General features: G+C 38.1%; 1 protein-coding gene across 1 annotated transcript in view; it reads left to right on the forward strand.

The window, feature by feature from the left end:
* The first annotated feature begins 1,572 nt into the window (after positions 1 to 1,572).
* Positions 1,573 to 19,525, forward strand: part of LOC103136022 (immunoglobulin superfamily DCC subclass member 4-like) — a 26,075-nt gene continuing 8,122 nt past the window's right edge. Inside the window, exon 1 of the mRNA XM_016669938.1 lies at positions 1,573 to 2,319. Within this exon, the coding sequence (XP_016525424.1) occupies positions 2,253 to 2,319 (67 nt within the window). The 5' untranslated portion in view covers positions 1,573 to 2,252. The remainder of the gene's footprint in view (positions 2,320 to 19,525) is intronic.

The raw sequence follows: 19,525 nt of genomic DNA on the forward strand, positions 1-19,525 counted from the left end.
CAGGTTTCCTTGCACAATTCTGCATAACTCCATTAATCTTTTCATCAACTCTGACTGATGGTGTGACTGATGGTGCTGGGTTAACCCTTTCTAGCATCAACAGCTTTTTGTGTGCACTCGAAATACTTCAACTTTGTTTTATTTTGTCCCTTTCATTCAAAAATACTCTCTTGGCTTGCTTTCAACAATGATTACCACTCGTCTTGAAAGGGCGGGTTTGTGGTGTGCACCACTAAGTGGAGTCATGTTGACAGATTGTCCGACCTGAGTTGTTTGCGATTATGTGCTACTTTGTCTTAGTCTGTCATATTCAATCCCCAGTAAATTGCACCTTGAGGTTTGTGGTTAGTGAGTGACAAAATGTGCAAAAAAGTTTCAAAGCACTGTAAGCGAGGACACTTGGGGAAACAAATTAAGGATAGAGCTTTAAATGTTGCAGCTGCATATTCGCTTTCAGAAACATTACTGAGAAGCAAGCTTTCTTCTTGTGTTTGTCTTTGCCATTAGTGCTGCAGTAAAAAAAAAAAATCTCTTCCTCTGCATAGGTGCAAATTGCATACTGAACTTGAATCCACGGGGTATCAGGTGGAGGCAACAGTCAAAATTTTGGATTCAGTGTTTTTCACCAGCAGAGGAAGACGGATAAACAGTAAAATTAGAGCTGAACAACAAGTGCAGAGAACACAGTAATTCTATCTGGCTCAATCTCATGATCCAACACCCCAGACATTTGTTTTTAATCAGACACCTGGGAGCTGCATCCATCCCATTTCATCAGCACCAATCAATCCTGCATCAGTGAATACAGCGAGGCGGGAAATCTGGTAACATGATATGCTATTACCAGAAGGAACAATTTCATCTTAGGCTGGTTTTGTTTCACTGATTCTTTTTGTGTCAGGCAACATAAGAATTTATAGCCAGAATAGTAAAACAACACTTATTTAATAGCACATGTTAAAGTTGTGGAATAAAAAAAAAATCAGCACAAGACTTTCCTTTTATCTTGGGGAGTTATTTCTGCTAGAATGTCTTGTCATAAGGTCTGGAACTTCAGTAAAGCTCCGCGTTCATCCTGGCTGCTAGTGCTGGTGAGTGTTGGGGATGGTGCTGGTATCAGTGATGCTGAGGGCGCTGCAGGAGGCGAGTCTTTGTCTGCACTGGGTAGGCTCGGCTCCAGCTGGCTTCTGTTATGTGTTTACATGCAAAAGTCAGTGGGTCCCTCAGCACATGGAGCAGTGGTGGGGGCAGCAGCTGGTTGATTGATTGGGATGCAGAAGAAGCCATCCCCTTCACCAGCCCACCTCTTTTTAAAAAAACTCAGGGAGCACATGAGCCCCTCCTGCCCCCACTCCCCCCCTTTTACTTAAAACCCTGATCTCCTTTACTAACAAAGGTGCATGCTTCACACAACAATGCTACAAAAAAGCTTTTAAGAATGAATGTGTGGTTATCTAAATTGCTCTCACGTTTTGTGCAGCTTCTTGTTCAGAGCTCCTAAACATCGCTACCGCACATCCCACTACACTGGGTTCTTTGGGGGGCAACGCATTAGTAGTCTTCACAGACACCCATCCGGACCGTTCTCGACTCTTTATTTTGCTCCAGCACATGCAGAATCCTTGTACTATATGACCCCCTTCCCATCATCCCCACTGCGGGCAGCCGTGGGGCTGAGATGCATTTGTTGTAACAAATTTCCAAGTGCATTTCTAGCCGGCAGCGTGTCTGCTACGAACGGGTCCCCCAAGGGTGAGAGGAAAGCATGGAGTCCAACAAAAAGGGAAAGGCGTGTATGCGTGTGTGTGCGTGTTTGCGTGTGCGTGTTTGTGTCACCAACAGCTTCTCTGTGCTCCAGCGGACTACCAGCCAGCCACTGTCTGGTAAACGGGCGCGTGCGTGAGGGGATACGTGTGCACGTGTGCGGCCAAGCGTGTATGTGTGTGGTATGAGGATAGAAAAGCAGCACACACACATTTGCACACACACGCTTAACATTCGCTCGCAACATGGCGTTGAAGCGCCGAGAGACACGATAGCTCTGCCCCGACTAATGCGGTGGTTCTGCGCGGAAAGCCCGGGGACAGCTGCCCGACAGAGACCCAAATCAACACAGAGACTCCGTTACGCACCGCCGTGGACAATAACGGATTCCAGCGTGTGCATGTCGCCGTGAGGGCTTGAAACTACGGTGTATGTGATTGTATACAGGCGCACGCTTCTACCCCGCTGGTGGAAATCAAAGGCTGTACATGGCGGTGGAGAGTATAATTTGGCTGTCCTGTCTTCTTTCGCTGTATTGGGGTCCAACCAAGCAAGGTAAGGGTCCTTTTTTTGTAATCATGAGAAGGGTGAGGGGGGTTGTTTGTATGCGTGTTTGTTTCGGCGGGGTGAACTGGCCGCTCAGATTACATAGAAGTGCAGCGGCACCAAAGTCGGCTTCCAAACAGACAGAACAGAGCTGCTGGGGGGTAAATTTGCACCTTGCGCCTTGCTGCGTCTCCTCAGTATTCCGCCTTCACCTCACATGGCCTCTGTGCTTGTTTATGAGATCGGGGGGTTGTGTCGGTGCTTCGGTTGCCTCCCAGCAAAGAAGGCGCCCGTAGGACTCCGGGGTTGTCAAGTTGCAGAAGACCCGAATGTTAACACACTTTGGCCGCCACGGCCGGCGCTTTGAGCTGGTCAGGGAAAGTTTGGTGGCTCAGTACAAGTGAGTTCTGGCTTTCTGTCCACCTTCTCCCCCTTTCTTCAAAAAAGAAGAAAGAAAAAAAGCACAGCATCTTTTTAATCCACGCCAAAAAAAAAAAAAAAAAAAAAAAACACAAAAACCCCACAAAAGGTCTGCAAATGATAAAATAAAACGATTAATCTATATCATGATTTGCTTTTATTTAAAACGTAAAAGCACCAGTTCTCTACTCCTGCAAAAATAATGTCTGCTCCTTGATTACTCCAGTTAGAATAACTGTGTAACACTTATTTATTGTTTATTCCAATTTAATAAGTGAGCTATAGAATAATTCATTTAAATTTAATTAGAATTTGACTGTAGTTTTCCAGTACTTATTGAGAGGAATGTTAGAAATGTTTGCCTGTACTAGCAATACACTGTAAAAATCACTGTTTTCCTGAGTTAAAAAGAACTACAAAGTTTACAGGTGTGGAGTTCAGTAAACTGGGGTTTATATATAACTAACCCAAAGTTTTTCTTATTGGGACAGACCTGCACACTGTGATGTTTACAAATTCACTAACCTGTCAAAGGAGATTTAGAGCTACATTTACAGCAACATTGTTTCCCAAAAGCAACAAAAGCATAGCCCAATTTTTTAATGTCAGCAACTTTCTAAGCAACTTATCTCATTCAAATGTCTGTAATTCTAATGAATTCAAGAAAATAATAATTAGATTTTGTGAAAAATATTTGATCAGATAATAGATGAGACAGATTAAATTGCAAAAAGTCTTAATCTTGAGTGCTTGATCTCTTTTAAATGTCATTTACAGCAGTGATACAGTTACAGTGTCACTGGTGTGTTTTGATGATTGACAAATTTCTACATAAAACAATCAGATGACAGGACTTAACAGACAGAAAACCCCAGCAGACACTCACAACGTGTTTATGCTTAGCAAGTCTGCATGTGCTAACTGTCAATGTAATCTAATCTTGTTAAGTTATACCGTCTAGAGGACACACAGTATTAATAATTATGGGGTCTATGTGGAGCAAAGAGACATTCATGAGCTCGGTGAAAACAGTTACTTTATTTTAGACCCGGCATGTTCCTTTTCCTCCCAATTTGCCCTCCATTCACTATTCAGCTGGTAATTTTATGTAAGGCTTTTCAAATATCACTTCACGGCCATTTTCAGATGGAAAACTAAAGTTTGCATCAGATTGGAAACTTCTAGATCTGTAATTAAATGGCTGAAAAAAAGCCTTTCAAACAAGAAGCTGTTAAGAACCTATAAATCATCAAGTTGGACAGAAGAGCGATAGTCTCACAGGTTGATGGAAGACAACTTTTTACAGCACATCATATTTTATATGTATAATGGGTTTCAAGGGCATGAAACTAATCTATACTAGGAATTCTGCGTGTGTCTGAATAGATGTAGTACCCATAGACAGACAGGTAGATATCTAAGCCTGATTTGCTTACTTATAGTGTCAGATGGTTCAGTAAAATGTATATTTTATGGGTCCATACATATGGGGCTTTATGTGTCTTAAATCGAAAAAGTGTCTACGTTCCACTACATATTGCAAGTTTTGCTGCTGTTTTAAAATTAAATGTCTTTAAACATCCTTTATTCGCATTCAACAACTGTTGGTGTCCGGACATTGTTTCGCATCTTGTACTGCTTCAACTTGAGTCTCTTTCATTATGTGTTGGTATCAGTAGTTGCAAAGAAAGCAAGGACAATGTGCAAGAATTGATGTGGAAGTGAAAAAGGCTGAGTCGAGAAGGTTGGGGGAAAGAAGGAGGCTGAATGTGTTCTTTGTTAACCTTAATCTGATAAGTGAATAGAGGGCCATGGATAACCACGCACTACAGGCCCCAAGTAAGTTAGAATAAAATCCCCCCCATTGAGAACCTCTTTACATGAGTTGATCCCACAATGGAGGCCATCACACCTAGAACCAGAAATCTAGTATGTAGGTTGTCTATTGTGATTTCATCAAATAAGTCTACAGAAATGTGTATGGTTTGTTCAATGTCTATGCTTTAATTCTTTGAAATGTTTAGCTTCTCATCAACTAAATAATGCTTGTATTCAGTAGCTTAACATTAGCTCAATTCTTGGTAATGAAATGATCCTTCATATCTCATGCATACTTTAGCTAACAAGCTGGATTTTACTGTTAGATAAATAGAAAGCTGGTATATTATAATTATTATCTGGTATTCAGCATTATTTCTTTGGAATATTCTGTTTAAAGCCACATGCAACTGCATTGGATTCTTACATAAGAGAGATAAAAATGGAGAAATAAAGGTTGAGTTGAATATTCCATAATTTATCATCTTATAGTCCAGTGATGAGTGTTCATTGCATCAAAACAGAGCGTGAAATGTATTTACTGTGTGTTTAAAACGCCATTAATGTCTATAGCAACTGTTAGCAGGTGGTTCATTCATACATCTACTGTGTTCTCCTTATCTGAAATTGGGTCATAGGTCCAGGAGGGAAACCCAGATTTTTCTTTCTCCAGTGACACTCTCAAACCTATTCAAGGGATTTCTGAGTTGTTCTCAGGCTAGATGGGATATGTAGTCCCTTCAGTATTTTGTATGCTCTGGAGGCCCAATATTTTCTTCACCTCAAGTTGACTTTTGATTCGTTGTTTATGTTTGCTGTAGTTCAAGTGCAAGTCTCAGTCAAGAGCGGTTTTCTGAAATGAAAACTCTGGAAGCCAACCGTGTCAATCACAACTGATCACCCTGGGACACTATTGTAATTATTTACCCTCTTATGCTATGCCAAGCTTATTAATTTTGAGTGAAGCTCTGCGAAACACCATTTTCATATTTTTCACTTGTTTCAGCTTTGTCTTCGAGTCTTCAGAAACATTTTTTTCTTAATCCAATCCAAATCCAAAGAAAAGAGCCTCCGGACAATCCAAAAGCAATTATCAGTGATTGTTCAGAGTGCAATTATTGTTGGAATAAATGTTCAAAGTCTTCTGAACTTGTGTAAATTTTTACCATTTGGAAATCAGCTTTTTGAATTACATACAGGTGGGCACACTGTAATTAATAAATCCACGGTTCAGATACACATAGAAACGCCTCACACAATAGTTATAGGAACAAAAAGAGTCCATAAATCTGTGAGGTTTTGTGCTTTAATATCTGCTCACAAAAGTTTAGAAATAATATATATTTAACACAAAAACAAATGAACACAACACTGCTTAGAAATCTACCAAAGGCAATCATAATAGAGCCAAACTCAGTGACCAATCTGTCAGGTTTCATTCAAATAAATATGATGACTCAGCATGAATGTGCTGATGTGAGTCTTAGTTATTTGGTTTTGAGAAGACATGCTGCCAATCAAAACAAGGTTTTGATCAGGGCAGAGTCACTGAGAGTGAGAGCTGAGCAGCGGATGGGAGTCAACTCTTTTGATTCCCTTACAAAGAATTGGTCGTGGTGATCAAAACCCATCACTGTTCCATGTGAAGTAGAGTGAGAATGAATGAAGTGTAAGGTTTCCCCCAGAAAACTTGCTAAGACTGGTGGTTGGGGTGCTAGGGCAATCATTCATCCAGTAGTCTGTTGTGTTTTTGAGTTTAAAAATATGTGTAAAGTTGACAGGACATTTGAAAATATGTCCTGTCAACAACAGGACATATCACTTGACAATTATGTGTTATTGAAAGATTGGAAGGTTAATACCAGAACATCAACTATAAAGTCTTAAAAATGCTAACATTTTAAAAAGAATTAAATAACTAATGCTTAGCCTTGTGGGGGCACAAATAAAGCCTGGTGGCCCGCCAGGCTTATAATACACTGGGGAAAACCCTGAAGAAGAGCCCTGCAGGGCTGGAACCATCAATGACAAAGGGACATTATTGTTTGGTCTTCTTGTCTTCTATTGGAGCTGCTATTTGTGTACCATCAAGTTAGAAAATAACTTGAGAAATAACCATCATTTCTGGCTTCATAATAATAACCTTAATCAATATCCTCTTTGCTCAAAAAGACACAATGCAGAGAAAGCTGGATGCATTTTGTGTTTCAATTGCAGACAGAGATAATGTGACACTGACAAGAAAATGTATGTTGCTGATGAAATGAAAATACTACAGTGCTTCCACTATCAGTGCTACTACTAATAATAGTGATATTTGATTTAAAAAAATCAATATTCTGATAACTGCAAAAATGTACACACCTAACATTTTGTACTAATTTGTGTTGGGAGAAGGAACTTTGCCTGAGTGTTCTTGACACTCCTTTGACATTTCAGAAGTTTCAATACACTTTATAATGTTTTTCATATATACAATTTTTTACTAAGTTTAGTTTTTTACAACCAGATAATTTTCTTACCATTTTGTCCACCCCATTGACCATTTTGCAGATTTACTAGATTTTGATAAACAGGGAGACTTCTTAATTGATGAGCTTTATTATGTGTCCGATAGTTCACTGCTTGGATTATTACCAGTGACCTTAATTTTGTTGCAGATCTTTGAGCACATTTCACTGACCTCCTAAACTGGAGTGTTGAGTGGAAGTGGCTGTGGTAATACAGGCTGGTAAGCACTGGGCACAGTGAGGGATGCCCTAATGGGTGCCGGGCAAATTTGAGGTCAAGGGCTATTCCTACATGCACAAAGCATGTGTATCTGTTCACTCCAAGAATCAAAGGGAAATATGTGTGCTACACTTAACACAACACAAGCAAATGATTTTAACAAAAGTCTAGACGGCTCTTTGTTCTCCCTGTGTTTAGTCAAACAGTTCTGCAGCTATTAAAAAAGATAATTATCTACAGTTATGCAAGGGTTTATGTGAAACTGAATTGGATTTTCAGAATAATGAGTCACAGGTAGTGACTGAACACTGACCTGAAAAACACACCATTTTTATTAGGCATGACTGCATGACTTTTATTAACTCACATTTATCTTATGCCTGTGCACTAGTTTTTTTTTTAAGTTTCTGCTTTGTCCAGCTTAAAACCCCCAACTCCCACTTTGGCAATCCACCCACCCTCCCCCCGGTACAATTCCACAGAAGCAGCAGAGTGTGATATGCCTTGATGAAACTTAAATGTACATTCATCTCTTCCACTGGTCTTGTCATGGTGCATTCGTCAAGCTGCGTTTTCCTCTTAGACTAACCAAATAGAGCATGTATGAGTTCTAGACAGGACATTGACTGCAAGTACATTTTAATTAGTTTGTCTCATAGATTAGAAACCAGTAGTTATTCAGGAGTGGTACTTTTTTCCTTTTTTTTCTTTTTGCAAGACTTTATAATGTGTTGACATCATTATCTGAAGTTCTAACAAAATGTCAGTGACGAGCTTTTCTCAGATACAAATTAGACATAATGACTTCACTGTTTTAATTCTGAATTATTCTCTAACGGGCTTTTGCTGTTTGACATTCTCATGGTATGATAACCTGTAGTAAAAATACGGAGTACTGTATTTTGCAATTTAACATTTTAAACAAAAATGTACAACATGAACCAATTATCTTTATTTCTCAAATAAGCAACATTAATTCTTACTGCTGCAAAAATAATATTAATTCCTCCAGCTATATTCTTAGAAATCACCTTGATTTATTGCTACTTTGATTTTGATATACAACTTGAAGCAAAATTATACAGTAGAACAAACACATTGTCAATTAAGTAGTATTTCTAACCATCCTGCCTTGACTGTGGCTCAATGGGAAGAGCAGTCATCTTAAAATAAGACAGTTGTGGGTTTAATTCCAGCTTCCTCCCCTGTAAAATGCTGACCTCTCCTTGAACAAGACACTTAGTGTGCAACTGGGTGAATGTGACTTGAGTGTGGTCATAAAAGCACTACATAATTTCACTTCATCTACCAATTAGCTGTAAGGGCTTCTTGTACAGAAAAGGTTCCCTGTTTGTTCATCTGCCCTTCATTAAATAACACAAAAATAAAAAGCAAATTACTTAGTTTTTAAGCTGAGTAGTTGGGGAACTAGCCTGCAGTCAGCTGCTTTACAATCAAGCTGATTATAAGTTACCATGTGTAGGTTTGGAACACTTTAAACACCCAGCCAGAATGCTACATGAGACGCTATTGGTTGGTGTTTGCATTATAACAGCCAATCCAGGAGCATCATTCATTTTTACTTGGCACTGATTGACAGCAGGACATAAGGAATCTTTTTATCTTCTCCTGTAATGCTAAGGGAGTCTCTACTGTGTGTATTAATGCATATTAAGGTATATTTAGTGACATTAAAACAGGCAGTTATAAGGATTTTCTCAGGGTATTTCAAGTGTTAGGATTTCATTTATTTGCAGGCAGCTTGCATGTAGCTCAAACAGGGTCTGCTGCATGTAGCACAAACCAGTGTAATATTTAAAATAATGTATTTGATAATCAGAAAACCTGTTATCTAGATCAAAGAACCATTTATTACTTGTCATTTATTAGTCGCTGAAGTGGAGAAAAAAAATGGTCAAAAACTGAAATAAGCTATTAAAAGTTATCTGTGCATGCAAGCGTAATTCTGACGTTCCTGCACAGAAGCTATTAGATCCATTTGCTTCAGTTTATGCAGTACAATTTATGCTTAACACATTTTACAAGCTAAAGTGGTGATTCATTCTAATGCGACATTGACCAGATGGGGGGAAAAAAATACTACACGTGGAATGCTTGAACAGTCAGAGAATGTGAATGCCGCACACTCAACTTTAAGGTTTTAGGAGATTATCAAAGTAATGGTTCCCTATCAGGGCCATTTGTCATAATAAAAATGTTTCCTGCACACCTTTGATCAGACTCTGGTGACTGAAGTGGAAACTTGAACCATCAAATAGGTACTTCATAAATCCTTTGGTGGTGTCGCAGTAAAACGCTTATTTCTTTAATGGGGTCTCTGTGGAGCATCACAGGTGATGATATAAAACTGAAACAATCAAAAGAACACTTTGAACTTGTACAGGGGAAAAATGATAGAGTACTATATTTTAAAATAAGACATTAAATCACCCTCACATTTCTATATCATAACTTTAATTTTGAATTTCTCATTTTGAGAGTGTAGTAGGGTGGCTGTAAATATAATTGAAATAGTAAGTACTTAGAAGAAATATATCCTTGTTGTTGTCAGGTTTGAGTAATTAACCCTTTTGCAAAGTATGTGATAAATATTTTTGTAAAGCCAGCAATAAAATGTAGACAATAAAAATCTTAGTCACCTTGACAGAAATGGGTAGAAAGTGATTTTGAGACACAAAATTTATTACACAGCCGTGCTGTGTTCAAAGTCCATTTTCTAACTTAAAGCACCTGGCAGTAAAGTTGCGCTGGAGGAAGGGTGGGGAGGCATTTTGGGGTTGACAATCTGTCAGAGAAGACCCATTTTACATACCCACTCATTTCACACATTTTATTGTAGCTCATTTAGTCTGTAACTTCATCTTTAAAGTATTTCCCCTACAACTTTTGAATTGGCACTGTAATTATATCTTTAAAGAACTAATCTATGGGTATTTCCTTGTTTGTTTATTGCTAATACCAACTTCTGACAAGATACATATACCCTTTATGTTAAATATATTTTTAGAGTCTGGAGGCAACAGTACATTTAACATTTAAACATTTCTGCAAGATAATTCAGTCATATTTAGTAAGTCAGAATATCAGTGAAATGTTCCTTTATTTCAGAAACTACTGCTCTACCTGCAACCACAAGTATCTCATTAATCATCTAAAATGAATGATGTATTCAACTTTCATGCCAATAACTACAGAACCATAATTAGCACCAATTCAGGTTGCAAGACTGGGCTTTGAATTGACAAAACGTCATTTTGCAAATAGAATAGAATCATAAGCACAATGATATACCGACGAGGGAACATCTAGTTGGCAACCTTGTTAGCTTAATGTTTTCCATAACACATGAATTAGGTCCTCTATATTTGCCATGATGCAGCACTGACTGAATGTTGTTAGAGATCCATGAGACCACAGGAGATTGTTGAATTAGTCTGAAGCAGGCCTTAATCTTAGGCTTAAGATTTTAAAGAAGCTTCAAAGTTTGTTTTATAAGTTTTGTTCAAATCCACCGAAAAGCTTTTGCTCTAAATATGTTAAATTTGTTTTCCAGAAAAGCTATATTCAAGATTAGTTTGAGCTGTTTGTGTACTTGACATCGGAGTACTACACAGCAAATTTGGAAGTGTCAGATTTCCAGTGCAAGTGTTTTATGTTAAAAATACAGTGTTAATTCAACAACATGAGTGTCAGTGAGTGTTAGTTTCCCTGACACTCACTAAAGAGTTCCAAAGAGTTAAACTAAAAGCAATCCAGTCCAGTGTTGATTTCTAAATTAACTCCAACAGTCTAAATCAACATTCAGTCTGGTGTTGATTTAGAAATCAACATCAGACAGTTCCTCCCACAATTGTAACATATTTGTGACATCACATCAGGGAAGGAGCAACAGATAGAGTGGGGGTCCCAGCCTGGACCTACAGGGGGCACACATGGGAGGCAGAACATGACTTCAGGGATCCTAGTTTTCTTTATAACATCTGATGAGAAGTGTAAAGGAAAGCCCTCTCCTGTTGAAAACAATTTATGATACCCCAGTAGGTTATATAGTAGGGTGCCCCATTGTTGACTCATGGTTGCTAAAAACTTTACCAGACTGACTGATTTTAGTGACATAGTGAGTGTAAAATATTGAATAAAATGTTGTGCCACATGACTGGCTTTATTTTCACTCTTATATTTAACTTTATGACACAAATGAATGAATCGGCCTTATTGTCTCCAGGTGCATTCTGGGTAAAGCTTGTCACCAACGTCATCATCAGTCACTTGGCAACAAATGGCAAACTAGCTAGAGCATTTCTACGGACTAGTTAACATGTTTTGAATTTGTGTTGTTTTATCATTAGTGACCAGTAGCCTGATGTTTCTGTTCTTCTCTTGGTTTGTTGTACTTCATGTCACATGGACTTCAGAATGACACAGTCACTCTCTCTGGTGATGAAACTTGTTAGCTCCGCCGTTGCGGGCATGTCCATGTTCTAAAGTTAAATTATCATCAGCTTCATATGTGGGTTGTGCTTAACCCCTGCGCCACCACAGCGCACCCTGCCAGTAGTATTTCAAAACTCTGATTTCTATGTTAATATATACTTTACACCATTCTGTGTTAGATTAACACGTTCATAGTGTTAACTTTTGACAATATACACTAGTTGTTGGGTAGATTAACACTGAAGTGTATTTGATTTCAACTACTGTGAGTGTTGATTCAACTCTATCACAAATAACACTTTCAAAAGTGTAACTTCTACACCATCCAGAGTGGACCAATATAGACACTTTCAAAGTGTTGAATTTTAACTCTGTAGGAGTTGGTGGAACACTTCCAAATTAGAAGTTTTAGAACTTCTGCTGACCCTCCGCAACCGAAGGGATTCATTTGTTTCATTCTCTCAAAAAGCTGTCATTTTTGTTTTCTCAAACTCTGCACTTGTCAATTTGTAAAATTGTTGCTGAAAAAACCTTGACAGGCAGATGTAAACCCTTGAGTGATTTAAGTACTAAACATTTTCATTGTAAATAGATGCAAAACGCCCGTGGAAGGACTTTCATGGCAGTTCTGATGTAAATTCAAACACTCACTGGAGGGAGACGTTATTCTCTCAAAAATGGTGCATTTTAAAATGCAAGCATAAAAGATTTTCTTTTCACATCTGTTACTCCTCTTCACTAAATAAGTTTATTCATTTTTGTTTTCCTTTCAGCTGTAAGCTATTAAAATAATTAAAGATTGATGCATGTATCCATAGTGTTGTTGCAAAATTTTGATCCCTCTTACATTTCTGACACACATGCTGATATCTTGATACTTTTAACAATAGAACAGGCTGTTTAGAAAACAGCTAATGGAACATGGCAAATTAAGCTTCTGTTTGTTTGTGTACGTGTGCGTGTGCATGTGTGTTCGTGTGTATGTATTTGGTTAGGTAATGCAATGTTCCCAGTGTTCCTCCTTGCTTGCCTGGGAGCTTGAGTGTGTTAGCTGTGATTTGTGACTGTATCTTGATCCATTCCCCAGAGAGCCGATACTAAATTAGGACGCATATTATTTAAAGACGCCCTGGGTTAAGCTATATTTGTGGAACGAATATGTTGATTTTTTTTTTTAAAGGGACCTTGTGCTGTAGCAATTGCGGCTTTAAATAGTCAGCGTGATGGTGAAGGTTAGTGCATGTTTTTATTCAGTTGTTGGTGACAGTGGCTCTTGAAATGTCTGAGCATATGGCTCTGTTTGCCAGTTTTATTTCTGTAAACATCACAATTCGTCAATGTGTTCATGGTGAACATCCATCAGTTCATAAAAAAACAGAGAGTTCTGGTCATGTGTATTTGGTCATAGATAGTTAATACCAATACTAAGGATTCTGAAAATTCAAGTCATAAAAATAAGTAATACAATCTGGAGAAAAAATATTTTTTAAAGTTTTACAGTAAAATTTCATAAAACTTCAACATTTTTATTTATTTATTTATTTACTTTTGGTATTACAACACCCTCACTCACTTAAAATGCCTAATATCACATACAGCTGTAGCACAAAAGGTGTGCATCAGTAAAATATCATTAAAAAGCGGGGGTGCACCAATCCATCCCTGGAGACCCCTCTACTGACCTTTTGTTTTTCAATCAGGAGATCACATTTTTTTAACCCCTTAAAAAAGCATTTGAAATTAATCACTCGTTTCACTGTCGACAGCAGTATAGAAGACTACTAAAAACACACCAAGTCTGTCCATCCAAACAAACTCACCCTGAAAAAAGACTTCAAGTTGCAACTAGCACAGACTTCTAAAAAAAATCACACAGTTGAACGTAAGGAGTGCGACAATTTTCTTCAGAGCGATTTCAGAGTGTGGTAGATGGCTTCAAGAAGCGTCTCACTGAAGTTAGTTTAACCAAACGGGGGGTAACACTAATTAGGGGTCAGTGGATCCTAGAGATAGATGTAGCAGAGTATTCCAATGTTTTCCTCTTGTCTTCTCCTTCACTACCTTGGACCTATTGACTAATGTCTGGACGTCATTTTTGCTCGTAACATGTCCCACTGGTACAGTTAGTGTTAACACAATTTTATCTCCCCAAAAACAAGAGTAAAAATATTTAATTGTCTGATTATATGTCAACACAATAAGTACCAAGGCAGAGTCTCTAGAAAAAAAATAGGAGCCTAATTTATAGCAACTGCTGAGGTTTTAAGTGAACTATGTTTAAAGTTGACAATAAACTGTTCTTGTGTAAGGTCTTCAAGTTAAGTGTACCACTATAATCAAGACTGATCATTTTAAAGTTGAATAGTAGATTAATAACCATCATTTTATTATAATAATATCTCTGTCAGACTTTTCTAACATAATTTTGTGGCAGGTTTGTGTCTCTCATTGTTCAATGTGACGGGAGTTGAAACTTGCACAGTGTAACGTGCCATGCAATATGTCACATTATGATTGTGGAGGACCAAAGTAGCCAGGGTTATAAACAATTACTGAGTTATTGAAATAAACGCAAACATAAGGAAAACAAAATGGGAATTGTATCCTACGTAGGACTCGGGACATGATAGAAATTCAACAGGTGGATCTGGCAAATAATTGAAGCTGGGAGGGTGACTACTCAGTAAGGACTGGTTGGATGTTTAGAGAAGTTTTCAGCTAAGAGGGAAACCAAGAAACTAACCAATACAAAGTGCAACAGATGACCGTGCCGAACTTTGGTGTCTAATCTTTTTTCTTTTTCTTCAGTTACCAGAAAGACTCTTCATCCGTCTGTAAAAGTACAGAAATGTTAAGATTTCTCTAATGCAAATGTTTTTGATTCGTCTCATTGTCCTGAAGAGACGAAACCTGTTTGAATTACTGCTGCTTTGACTTTGTTGTACTTTAATGCCAGTGAACAGTCCTATTATTGTTGAGACAGATGATTGATTTACAGCACCATCTTACTTCATTACATCAGGTTCTCAGCTTTCTGACATGTTCTGAGTCAAGCATTTAGCGAGCAGTACTTTAGGTTAAAGGCTGTATAGAAATTCCTCTGGCTTCAGAGCACAGGTTCGCTGTCACATCGGTAAGCTTCCCTCCTTTGTGTCCGTCCGTTTTCTGTTGAGGTATAATCCAGTTCGAGTCCATCCGAGCAGTCGGTGTCTGAAAGGCAGGGTGCAGCATGTTCTTATGAAAGCGTTAGCAGCCCTGGCAATATTCACTTGCTAATTGAACCGCAGGTCACCGGCTCTCAGTTTCTCCTTGCTGTTTGCTCGGCCTCTTGAGAGCAGAGTTGCTCTGTAGGAGGCCATGCAGGAGGGGCAGAAGTGGCTTATTTGTCGAGGTTTTACCGATGTGTACTCTGTGTGAAGAGGCAGTTCTCTGACACTTCCTGTTGAGCTGTTCTTTCACTTGTAGCCCGCTAATATTTTCCTGCGCAACAGAACCAAAAAAAAGCACGTTTTATGGATCTCCTTAACAAATATTTGTGCATTTGTAATGAGTATGCAAATGGTCCTCATTTACATGCAGCATACTATTCAAAGACCATACTACAGCCCTCTGACAGGAAATATCTTGCGAGAATCCCGCTGTGAGCAGATGTTAAGCTTGATCAGAGCCTCACTGCAGTGCATGATGTCAAATGACTTATGCAGTGTTATATTATGCCTCGTCCTGATCTTGTGTGAAATCTGTGACCTTGAAGCGTTATATTGATATGCTTCAGCTTCATCTTTCAGAAAGGACCAATGAGATTAAAATAAGTTGTTGCAAGTGTCCAGCGCACATGTTGCTTTTTCTTTAAATTCACATCGTCGTCGTCCATTTTCACGCCAGTTGATCTAACAACAGCTTCGACCTCAAAAACTGGTGTTGCCGGTTCCTTACCGTAGGATAACCGTGCTGTGAATTTGGATGTTTATACCCGGAACCTGCTGTGTTACTCCCATGTTAGCTTTGTTGCAAGCCTTGTTGACTCTTGCATGAATCTGGCCCTTGACATGGTCATTTGGAGGCCCCATGCAGCTGGGGGGCAGTGCATGCAGGAGAGAAGCTCTGTGATTGGAGGAAGCTTGGCTGGTATGAATGAGCACTGTACATAGGGCAGCAGGCAGGAGACACTCCAGAGGAACTCTCATTCTGTAGCTCCGCTTTGCCCCATTGCCCCACATCAGCACAACAAACTATTCCAATTTAACCAATTCAATAGGTGTGAGACGTTTAATTTAGGGGGCTCTGTTCAGTGTTTCTGAGTATAAATTGTCTAATTGAACATAGTTTTAAGTCATTTTAAAAGTAAATAAAATCAGTTGTATTTGAAAGATTTTCTGAAATCATTTTGCTCACTGATTTATTTAATTACCCAAATAAATTAGATTATTTCTAACTTGTATATATATATATACCAGGCTATACTTCTATGTCAATAAATATTTATTGATCAACTGCGAGAAACAAAAACATCCGCACAATCAAAATTCGGTGTATAAACAAGACAATAATAACATGCATTAAAATTGTGTTTATCTGATTGACTAACTCTGATTAGTCAGTTGGTAGCAAAAACTCACTTTTAGGAGTCACTGCATTGCAAAACATGACTTTACTGATAAAATTTTTACTTTTTACACAATGTGTACTATTTTATGTGAAGTATGTGGCCTAACTATAAACATTGGCGCTTCAGCCATTCGCTTCTATGCAGCCTTGTGATTAACACAAAATTAAATTTACCTTGAATCGTGTCGTTTTAGTTGTAGAGATAATAAAAACATTCCTTACATTTCAGTTCAGTTCCGATTAAAGAGCTGCCGTGAAGAGACGGCATTTACAGAGACTATGCGGCTGTAGATTTCAACTTTACCAAAATCTTTGAATTATTGCGGGCTTTTTAGGAATGCGATTCTGTTTCTGCCCGTAAGTTGGTGTGAGAAAAACATTGGTGTATCTGTGTGAGAGGAAACGCAGCTGGAACGGCTCGCGCTCGACGCAGCAGCTGTTACATGGCTGATTGACTAACAGCTTCACTGCGGCTCCTCTCCACAGGACACGGAAAGTTATTGGTTAATAGTTTCAGCTTGTGCTGAATCACAGTGCTGCATGTTGTTATGTTTTGATTATTCGTCACATTTTTTATTTTAGATCCAGCTAATTGAGTGGGATTTTTATTTTTTTTATTTTTGCCAAGCGTTTATACTTGATGATTGATTGACAGTGTAAAATGGTGTAAAAAAACAAACATAAAATAACTCCCTCAGATGAAATTCCAGTGACTGAACTAAAATCAGTATCTAGAAAAACTTGCCTTGAAATATCTTGAAAATCCTTAAGGCTTAAACAAAATTATGTATTTTAATACAATTAATTAGGAATTTCATCTTTAAAATGCTACATAGAATTACAAAATCCTTGTAATATAGTTGAACTAGTGATATAAGCAAAAATTATACAGCTTCATCTGTAAATGGTAATCAAAAATTAACTGACACTGGAAGCTTGACGAGCTGATCTTATCAAGTTAGCTAATTATATAATTGATCTTTTTTTTTTTTTTAAGTGAACCATCTAATAACTGGCTGACTCAGTTATTAGATGGTTCCAAGACAGTCAAATCTCAAAAAGAGCAGAAGATGGTTGCCTTGGAGATTTGAAATCGTACTACATCCAGTGGTTTCCAGGTCATCGCTAAGTTGTTCTCTGTACCTGAATAATTCCCAAACAGCTGACTTTCCTTTTATGATCAGGGGGCAAAAGTTCAGCGCTTCCTTCAACCATCACACGCAGCTGACTGACAAACCGACTGAAGGGCGAAACGAAACGTGAGCTACTGTCTCTGAAAACTCATCCACACAAGTTTAAATCCCAGCAGTGGTATAATGGGAAGAGAAAAAAAATTCTGGCCCACAACTAGAGCCAATAAACTAATCAATATTTGTTTTCTGTGAACAACTAAACATTTAGACAATAGTAGATGAAAACAGTCACTGATATTCTGTTATTGCACAGGCTTTTCCACTTTCACGTTGAAACCAAAGAGGCTCCCTCTCCCTGCAGCATTTATCACATCCCTGCTTGCTTTAGTTATCAAAACTGCGGCTTGAAAATATCGATTCATTCACATGGTGGGCGCTGAAATTTGATTTCTGACCGCAAGCATTTAAAAGTGGTCGGTTATTTAATTCTTACATTTTACTAGTGATCTAGAAAGTGAGAAAAAGAAGCACCTTTGAGACAAAACACTAATTTGCTCTTGATTTGAGACAATCTAGTTTTTTTTTTCCAAGAGAAGTGTTATCATGCATGCAATTTTAAAAATATGGAAGCGCAAATATGTGGTAATAATTGCTGTTGATGGATCCATTTAGCATATTTACAGGACAATGGTACAGATGGTAGCATCTGTGTGTTTATAATTTAGTTTCATTGTGCACTTTAATTCGAATCAGAAATTACCTATTATATTGATACTGTTTAATTAATTTTTTGTGTCATTTTGTTTAATTTTATTACCAAACACCCTGTTTTTTTATTTATGTGACAACTTTTCTGCAACACTGAGCTATGAATACTTCATGGCTTCAACAGTTCTCTGTTATGACGCCAACATTTCAACACCGCTTTTGTTCAAGTTTGAAATATGTACAGTGTGTAATTGGTTTTTCAAAAGACTCTGTACAAACTTTCATCCAATTTGTAAGTCTGGAATGACCATTATATCTTCTTTTCATAGTCTTGAGTATTGTGTTCATGGCTCAGATGAATAATTTTGAAACACTTTGCAGACGACAAAGCTTTGATAGCCACCATTATACCAAATAGAATGTTTTCGAGAGAGAATAGGAGACGTCAGCATATTTTTAAAGTAAAGACAATGGTAAGTGTCGCAGCCATTAAATGACAATCACTATATACATTATTTTTGAAATAAATATCTACTAAGGTAGAAAATCTTTCACTTACTTTAATTTTACACCAGATTAATGCTGCCCATTATCGAGGTGCCCAAGATGTTGCCGGATCTCAAGAAATTAGAAAAAGTCAAGCCCTTTTGGAGCAGGACGTACGGTTTTTCACCCCTAGGTTGTCACTTGATCCTTGAATGTGAAGTAAATAAAATAAGATTGTATTTTCACAGCGAAAAGCAATGCAATGTGAACGTGGCCGAACCGTGTGCTTTCCAGACTCTTGATTCCAGTATACATGCAGCATTCGGAACAGGAGCACATTGAATGAGACATGCATACTATAAAGAAGTGAACAAACTTAATTTCTCTTAACTTTAGGAAGCAGTACAATAGGAGCTGAACTGATTTAGACTGATGTCTGTATGATGCGAGAGGTTTAACACTTGTAGGGAAACGTGGTACAAAATTTTGAAAAGTCTGACGCACTGATTTTTACCCAACAGTGCTGGGCAATGTTTTGTTTTTGCTTTTTTTGTGTTTTTTTTTCTTTATGCAAACTGTCCATATCTCTCCAAGCCAGGAACTCCTTTCTACAGGAAGTGTAGCTTTTTGTTTTTAGGGGGGGTTTTTATGATGGAGAGAGAGTAATGTTTGAGGCTGATGGATTTCAAATCTTACAGATAAATCTAGTCAGTTGCAACAAGCAAGGTTTGTTGCAACTATTTTGACAAGGATTCACCGCTGAAGTTTTGTTAATGGTCAAAACATTTGGGAAACTCACGGGCAATTTTAGCTGCAGATCATGTTGCCTGTGTCTTCAGATATTGATTACAAAGCCG

This window comes from Poecilia formosa, unplaced genomic scaffold (genome assembly GCF_000485575.1).
Source record: "Poecilia formosa unplaced genomic scaffold, Poecilia_formosa-5.1.2 Scaffold29, whole genome shotgun sequence".
NCBI lineage: Eukaryota > Metazoa > Chordata > Actinopteri > Cyprinodontiformes > Poeciliidae > Poecilia > Poecilia formosa.